This window comes from Nicotiana tomentosiformis, chromosome 11, assembly GCF_000390325.3.
Source record: "Nicotiana tomentosiformis chromosome 11, ASM39032v3, whole genome shotgun sequence".
NCBI lineage: Eukaryota > Viridiplantae > Streptophyta > Magnoliopsida > Solanales > Solanaceae > Nicotiana > Nicotiana tomentosiformis.
The window spans coordinates 127,919,513-127,928,602 of NC_090822.1; the positions used below are offsets into that span (position 1 = coordinate 127,919,513).

General features: G+C 36.6%; 1 protein-coding gene across 1 annotated transcript; it reads left to right on the forward strand.

Moving 5' to 3' along the window:
- Positions 1-1,801: 1,801 nt before the first annotated feature.
- Positions 1,802-3,782, forward strand: LOC104115662 (L-ascorbate oxidase homolog). The gene has a single exon (XM_009626336.4). It carries the CDS (start codon positions 1,966-1,968, stop codon positions 3,643-3,645), a length of 1,680 nt encoding a protein of 559 aa, XP_009624631.1. The 5' UTR covers positions 1,802-1,965; the 3' UTR covers positions 3,646-3,782.
- Positions 3,783-9,090: the final 5,308 nt, after the last annotated feature.

Here is a 9,090-nt window from a genome sequence, read left to right on the forward strand (position 1 = left end):
TAATTGTCTTGTGTTGTAATAACTGTGCGTAGTTAGGGATTGGATTAGGGTTGTTAGGAGTTGTTTGGGGCTGTGGGGTTGGAGACGATGACTGATCAGCCTCAAAGGGAGACTGGCCTGTGCCTGGAGACACCATGTGAGGCCTGCTCGAGCTTCGACTCCTAGTCGTCGCAAATCGCCTATTGCCAGAGCTCTCAAGAGGCGCGAGTTTGGTTTAGGATTTTCATATGCCAATATTTAGTCTTTACTGATTGTCTTTTTTTTTAAGAAGGAAAACATTTAGAGTAAATTTTATGGGTGGTCACTCAACTTTGTGTTCATTACCAAAAGTCACTTTTCTTTCTTTTGTTACATAAAAGTCATTCAACTTTATGTTCTTTACCCAAAAAATACTTTTCTTTCTTTTGTTACACAAAGATCATTTGTCTATACTCTAGTTATCACAATAATCACTTTGACAAGATTTTACAAATCTTTCACTTGAAAAGTCTATTACGCCCTTGATATTATAAATCATCCGATTTATTTAATACCTTATATATTATATGCTATATAATATACTTTTACCCAAGTATTTTACTTATAATTAAAACAACATGATACTATTTTACTTATTTCTTTTATAATATATTCGTACATTTAATTTTTTCTTAACGGTAATTTTAAAGGTATATAAGTAGCATTATTAAATAATTTAGTAAATATTACCATGAACAAATCTCAAGTCCACGTTCTTAACCATATTTAATGAAATATTTTTAATGATCAGCCAAGCTATACTTATTAATCCAATAAATATAATACCCATATTTAGCACAATGACACATCAGATTAACACTTTCAAATAAATAATATTAACAGATAAAGCTTTAAAAATCTTAATATTAAATACAATTATCTTTGATTTTTTTAAAAAAATTTGTATTGACTATAAAAAAAATTATCATTTGTTAAACAAATCTGTTTGTTATTATTTCAAATAAATATTTAGAATAAATATTTTTTATGATTTTTATATTTAAAATATGCTCATGTTTAGCTATGATTAAACAAATTGAGTGTCGTGAAAAGAATTAAATGTATGGATATATTATAAAAATAATAAATAAAATAAATTTAAAGTTATTTTAATTATAAGTAAAATACCTAGTTAAAAATATATTATACAGTATATAATATAGAAGGCATTACATAAATGAGAGGATATATAATGTCAAGGGCATAATAGACTTTTCAAGTAAAAGTATTATAAAATCTGGTCAAGATGACTTTTGTGATAAACATAGCAAAGTAAAATAATTTTTGTGTAACAAAAAAAAAAGAAAAGTGACTTTTAGGTAATGAACACAAAGTATAATGATTTTTATGTAACAAAAAGAAAAAAGTGACTTTTACGTAATGAACACAAAGTTGAATGACCATCCATAAAATTTACTCAAACATTTATTCATACTTCCATATAGGAACAGAAGAAAGAAAAAGACTGGAAAACGTTCTTTTTCTTTAAAAAAAGAAGAGTGGTAACTAATTCTATCACTTCTATTGCAACGAGACGAGAATTGTACCACTCATTTTGCAAAACTTTCGAGAAGAATAAGTCAACATTAGAATAAGAACTAATATGAAGGAAAAGAATTAAGGGGAGAAATGCAAGGAGAAATAAGGTATTAGTAAACGAACAAGAGGGAACGCGAAAATGGAGTCAAGAATATAAGGAGAGCCACAGAGATCATCGCGGTAGTTAATTGAATGAATGGTCCCAAGATGGAAATCACTTGTATAAAAGGCGTCAAGGAGAATGTACAATATGCAAGCTCTAGCAACTAAAACAAGGAAGAAGAACAAGGAAATATTCCCTCTTCTTCTTTGTCAGAATAAAAAGAAATTCCCCCCAAAAAAAATCAAAATAAAATTTCCAAAAAAAGAAAAGAAAAGAAAAAGGTGTGAGATTAGGGATAAGGGAACATGGAGAGAACTAGTTTGATAGTTGTTGCTTTGCTAGTTTGCCTCTCTGTTGTGGTGGTGAAAGCTGAGGACCCTTACCTCTTCTTTGAGTGGAATGTCACCTACGGGACAATTGCTCCATTGGGTGTGCCACTACAGGGCATCCTCATAAACGGGCAACTTCCAGGGCCCAGGATCAACTGCACCTCTAATAACAACATAGTTGTCAATGTCTTCAACAATCTAGATGAGCCCTTGCTCTTGACCTGGAACGGTGTCCAACAAAGGAAGAACTCGTGGCAAGATGGTACCCCAGGAACCATGTGCCCGATCATGCCCGGTACAAACTTCACCTACCGCTTCCAAGTCAAGGACCAGATCGGTAGCTTCTTCTACTTCCCCACAACAGACTTGCATCGTGCTGCTGGTGGTTTTGGTGCCATCAATGTCCATAGCCGTGCCCTTATTCCCGTTCCTTTTGATAACCCTGCCGATGAATATAACGTATTTGTGGGTGATTGGTACAACAAGGGTTACAAGTCGTTGAAGAAGATCTTAGATGGGGGACGCACAATTGGCAGACCCGATGGCATCCACATCAATGGAAAATCCGTCAAGGTCGGTGACAAGGTTGCTGAGCCACTCTTCACCATGGAGGCTGGCAAGACCTATAGGTACAGGGTGTGCAATGCTGGCATGAGGACATCAGTCAACTTCAGGATTCAAGGCCACCCCATGAAGTTGGTGGAAATGGAGGGATCCCACACTGTGCAGAACGTGTATGAGTCCCTTGACCTCCATGTTGGTCAATGCCTTTCGGTGTTGGTCACTGCTGATCAAGAGCCCAAGGACTATTACATGATTGTTTCTAGTAGGTTCCTGAAGCAAGCGCAACTCTCTTCCGTGGCTATCATTCGATATGCCAATGGTAAGGGACCAGCATCTTCTGACCTCCCAGCACCTCCACCAGAAAACACCCAAGGCATTGCTTGGTCCATTAACCAGTTTCGCTCCTTCAGATGGAACCTTACTGCTAGTGCTGCCCGCCCCAACCCTCAAGGATCCTACCACTACGGACAGATCAACATCACCCGTACTTTCAAGATTGTCAACTCTAGGAGCGAAGTAGATGGAAAGCTTCGATTTGCCTTGAACGGCATCTCCCACACTAATGCTGCAGAAACCCCATTCAAGCTTGCTGAATACTTCGGAGTCACCGAGAAGATGTTCAAGTATGATCTCATGGCTGATGAACCCCAAACTGACGACCTGAACAAGGTGACCGTCGCCCCCAATATCAAGAATGCCACCTTCCGTAACTTTGTAGAGATCATCTTTGAGAACCGTGAGAAGACCATCCAAACCTATCACTTGGACGGATATTCCTTTTTCGCAGTGGCCATCGAGCCAGGGAAGTGGAGTGCCGAGAAAAGAAAGAACTACAACTTGGTGGATGCAGTAAGCAGGCACAGCATCCAAGTCTATCCAAACTCATGGGCCGCGGTGATGACAACCCTAGACAACGCTGGACTATGGAACTTGAGATCAGAGATGTGGGAGAGGTACTACTTAGGGCAACAACTCTACTTTAGTGTTCTCTCACCAGCTCGCTCCTTGAGGGATGAGTACAACCTCCCTGACAACCACCCTCTTTGCGGTATTGTTAAGAGTATGCCCATGCCTTCTCCATACAAGCCATAGATGTAATAGTAGGCATATGAGGGGAGGGATTTTACACATATTTATATATGACAAGAGCTTGATTTGTTAATTATGTATTGTTTCCATTTACATAACAATAAAACAAAAAAATAAAAATAAAGGATTTCGCCCCTCCATTTGTCTAGTTTAATGATTCACCCCAAGTGATATCATTTTCTTTTCGCTTAGTTGAGTTGTAGAAATTTGTTTGAGCCCATAATCTACTCGTTTAAATATATATACACATAATTATTGGACTTTTTTAAATATAGCATTTTATTTTACATTTTTGGCATAATTAGGGAATTCCGTACTGTTAATAATGTTTTTTAAGAGATTAGGTTCCGCTAAATTAGGGATCCGTTTTTATTCCCTTCTTCCTCATTAAAGTTTTATATTGATATATTCTACTGCTATTATATTTTAAGGGGAGCCTTGGAGCAATAGTAAACTTGTCTCTTTGTGACGAGGGGCAGATTTAGGGGGCGGAAGGGGCGCTGAAAAATTATATTTTATATATAAGACAAAATCTGGTTTTTACCTTTATATATTATGTTTTGAATCCCCTTGTAACAACCCAAAAACATAGTTTAGTGGTCAAGGGGGTTTAAAACCATTGTAAGTTCATTGATTCAATTCCCACAAGCTACAATCTTTCTTAACGTCTTTTCTTTTTTGAACCCCCTTAACGGAATTTTTGCATCCGCCACTGGTTGTGACTTATAGGTCAGGAATTCAAGCCGTGGAAGTAATCACTAATACTTGCGTTAGGGTAGACTATCTATATCACAACTTTTGGGGTCCGGCCGTTTCCGAAAATGCGAGATGTTTTGTGCACCGCGCTAGCCTTTTTGTTCTACTGTGTGATATACCTGGCCTACTTTTGGCCATAGACTATAAGCCTTGTTGGCTTTTCTATGGTCTTTCACTGGTCACTTGTTAGACATTTTATGTCCATTCATTAAAGGCCTTGCTGGCCAATCATATTCCATACAATGACCATCTATTTTCTTATAAATAGGCTAGCAAATGTCCATATCAAATACACCTAAGTTTGAGACAAACGTCTCTTGCCTTTTCTTTCTTTCATTATAGAGGTTTTATAAGAGAGTTGAGTGTTGGGAAATACTTGCGTGAACCTTTTCTTTGGAGTGATCTTGTGAGGTTATTATCTTGGGGTATTTGGGATTAATTAGAGTATTTACTCTAATTTTATACTCTTTTTTGTACTCTTGTTACTATAGTAAAATTGTTCCTCTCCGCTTGTGGACGTAGGTCACACTGACCGAACCATGTTAAATTGGTGCCTTCTTTATATGCTTTAATTACCATTATTATTAACTTGCATTGTCTTTGTTATTGTCATTATAACATTGTTTGGCTAAATTTCGCACTATCCGGGTTCCCGATCCTAACAAATTGGTATTAGTGCCAGATCTAACTGGGTTAGTTTAAATAGCCAAAATGACTCTAACAAAGTCTTATGTTGAGAAATTTGACAGAAATGCAAACTTTGGAATGTGAAAATTAAAGATGGAAGCTATCCTAATTCACGATGGCTTAGATTTGGCATTGCAAGGAAAGGAGAAGATGCCGGATAAAATGACGGACGAGGAGTTTGCCGTCATAGACAAAAAGACAAAAACAGGTATTATTTTAAATCTTTCAAATGAGGTTTTGCGTGAAGTTGCAATAGAAATCTCAGCCAAAGGCATACGGGAAAAGCTTAAAACCATATATATGAAAAGAACAGTAGAAAACAGGCTTTACCTAAAGCAACAACTCTTCACTTTTCGTATGGCTGAAGGTACCTCTATACTTACAGATCTTGATACTTTTGATTCTCTTCTTATGGATTTAAGTAACATAGATGCTGAAATCAAAGATGAGGATCAAGCTGTGTTATTACTTGTTTCCTACCCAGTCGTTTAAACATATAAGAGATATTATGATTTATGGAAAGGGTAATATCTCTTATAAAAATATCAAATCTATTTTGAAATCAAAAGAACAAATAGATAGAGATATTACTGGGAAAACTAGTAGGAACCAAGGGAAATGCTTATTCATAAGAGGTAGATCTAATAAAAAAGATTCAAGTAGTGAAAAACATAAATCAAGGTCAAAATCTAGATACAGAAATGTCATGTGCAAATATTGTCATAAGAAAGGTCACATTATTTTTGAATGCTTTAAATTGAAAAACAAAGAAAAGCATACAAACAAGAAAAATGAGCACAAAAATACTGACACTGCCAAAGCAAGTGTAGCTGCTGATTAGACTAAGGGAACTATTTTTTTAGCAACTAATAATAGTTTCAAATCTAACAATGAGTGAATTTTAAATTCGAGTTGTTCTTATCATATGTGTCCCAATCGGGATATATTTACCACATATGAATCTATTGGAGGTGGAGTTGTCTTGATGGGCAACAACAATATTGCCTGTAAAGTTATTGAAAAAGGTACAGTCCGAATCAAAATGCATGATGGTGTGGTGAGAACTCTCACCGATGTTAGACATGTTCTTGACTTGAAGAAAAATCTTATCTCTTTGGGCACTCTAGAATCTCTTGGGTGTAAGTACACAGGTGAAGGTGAAGTTCTGAAAATTTCTCATGGTGCTCTTGTGATCATGAAATCACGCAAATCTGGTACATTGTATACTCTTTTGGTATCTACTGTTACAGGTGCTGCTGTAGATTCAATATCAGATAAATCAGATTTTGACATCACCAAATTGTGGCATATGCAATTGAGGCATATGGGAGAAAAAAAATCTTTCCATCCTCAGCAAAAGAGGTCTCTTATATGATCAAAGTACCAGAAATATAGAGTTCTGTGAACATTGTGTGTTCGGGAAGCAGTAAAGAGTCAGCTTCAAATCTCCAGCGATTCATAGAACAAAAGGTACTTTGGATTACATTCATTCAGATCTTTGGGGTCCTTCATGTACCCCATCAAAAGATGGTGCCAGGTATATGTTAACTTTCATTGATGATTATTCAAGGAAAGTTTGGATTTATTTTCTAAAAAATAAAAGTAATGTTTTCTTAAATTTCAAAACATGGAAAGTTTTGATTGAGAAGCAAACAGGAAAACAGGTTAAGCGGCTTAGAACAAATAATGGATTGAAATTTTGTAATGATGAATTCAACGAATTTTGCAAGAATGAAGGAATTGCTCGACATCGTACTGTGAGAATAACACCTCAGCAAAATGGTGTGGCAGAAAGGATGAATAGAAATCTTTTGGAAAGGGCTCGTTGCATGATTTCAAATGCTGGGTTGACAAACGCCTTTTGGGCAGAAGCTATCTCTACAGCCTGTTATATTGTCAACCGAGCTCCTTCTGCACCTTTGAGCTTTAAGACTCCAGAGGAAATGTGGTCAGGTATTCCTGCTAATTATTCTAATTTAAAGATATTTGGTTGCCCTCCATACATGCATGTAAATGATGAAAAATTAGAGCCAAGGGCTAAAAAGTATATTTTCTTTGGGTATGCATCTGGGGTGAAAGGATACCGATTATGGTATCCTGATCCACGACACCAAAATTTATAATTAGCAGAGATGTAACCTTTAATGAATCCTCTATATTACATCCTAGAAAAGAGTCTTCTAGTTCTTGTAATATAGATAAAGGAAAGAGTACACAAAAAGAGGTGAAGGTTGAGATTAGCATTTCTTCTGAGCCAAGCTCATCAACTGTGGAGCTAAATACAGTTGAAACTCCTGAAGTTGAGCCAGAAGCTGAAATTCCTAAAGTTGAGCCAGAAGCTGAAATTCCTGAAGTTGAACCAGAAGAAGAGGAGTATTCTATAGCCAAATATAGACCAAGAAGAGAAGGTAAACAACCATTAGGGTTTAGAGATTATGTTGCATTTGCTTTTTCAGTTGCAGAGGAAACTGAAGAAATTGGAGAACCATCAAAATATTCAGAAGCAGTTTCTGGTGCCGACTCAGCCAAGTGGCTGATTGCAATGAATGAAGAAATTGAGTCTCTCCACATGAATGGTACTTGGTCTCTTGTGAAGCCGCCTTCAGGAAAAAAAAATTGTTGGTTGCAAATGGGTATTCAAGAAAAAAATGGAATTCCAGGGGTTTAAGATGCAAAGTATAAGGCACGATTAGTTGCAAAGAGTTATAGTCAGGTACAAGGAGTTGATTTTAATAATTTTTTCTCACCTGTTGTTAAACATAGCTCTATTAGTATCTTGTTTGCCATCGTTGCCATGTATGATTTGGAATTAGAACAACTTGACGTTAAGACAGCTTTCTTAAATGGCGAACTTGAGAAACAAATATACATGCATCAACCCGAAGGATTTAAAATTCAAGGAAAAGAAGATCATGTTTTCTTGTTGAAGAAATTCTTTTACGGATTAAAGCAGTCTCCAAGACAATGGTATAAAAGGTTTGATTCCTTTATTTTGGGTCATGGTTATTCAAGGAGCATGTATGATAGTTGTGTTTACTTCCGAAAGTTAAATGATGGTTCATTTGTGTACCTATTATTATATGTTGATGACATGATCATTTTTGCTAAGGATTTAATAGAAATTCACAATTTGAAAAGTCAGTTGAAAAGTAAATTTGAGATGAAAGATTTGGGAGCAGCTAAGAAAATCCTTGGCATGGAGATCAAAAGAGATCGAGGAGCCAACAAGCTATTCCTGACCCAGAAGAAGTACTTGGAAAAAGTCTTGGGGAGGTTTGGCATGAAAGATGCTAAACCAGTGAGTACCCCTCTTGCTACTTATTTTAAGTTATCAGCTGCTCAGTCCCCGCAGTCAGAGGAAGAAGAGAGGTATATGTCACATGTACCTTATTCCAGTGCAGTCGGCAGTATTATGTATGCAATGGTTTGTACACGTCTAGACATTTCAGAAGTAGTGAGCGTGGTAAGACGATATATGGCTTGCCCTGGTAAAGCACATTGACAGGCTATGAAATAGATTCTCAGATACTTGCAAGGTACTTCAAACACATGTTTGGAGTTTGGAAGAAATACTAATACTTTGGTTGGTTTTGTAGACTCAGATTATGCAGGTGATCTTGACAAAAGAAGATCACTGACATGCTATGTAGTTTGCATTGGTGGTTGCGCTATTAGTTGAAAAACTACATTACAACATGTAGTAGCTTTATCTACTACCGAAGCAGAATATATGGCAGTGACCGAGGCGATCAAAGAAGCCTTATGGTTGAAGGGTCTATTTGCTGAACTCAGTTCACACCAAGGTGGTATTACCATTTTTTGTGATAGTCAATGTGCCAATTCACTTGACTAAAAATCAGATGTATCATGAGAGGACGCAACACATTGATATCAAATATCACTTCATCCGAGAAACCATTACTGAAGGAAAAGTCTTTGTTCAGAAGATCAACACTAGAGACAATCCTGCTGACATGTTTACGAAGCCTCTTCCAGTTTTCAAGT

Bases quoted from the DNA above. Each gene is read 5' to 3' on its own strand.
- LOC104115662 (XM_009626336.4), top strand. From the start codon at position 1,966: ATGGAGAGAACTAGTTTGATAGTTGTTGCTTTGCTAGTTTGCCTCTCT.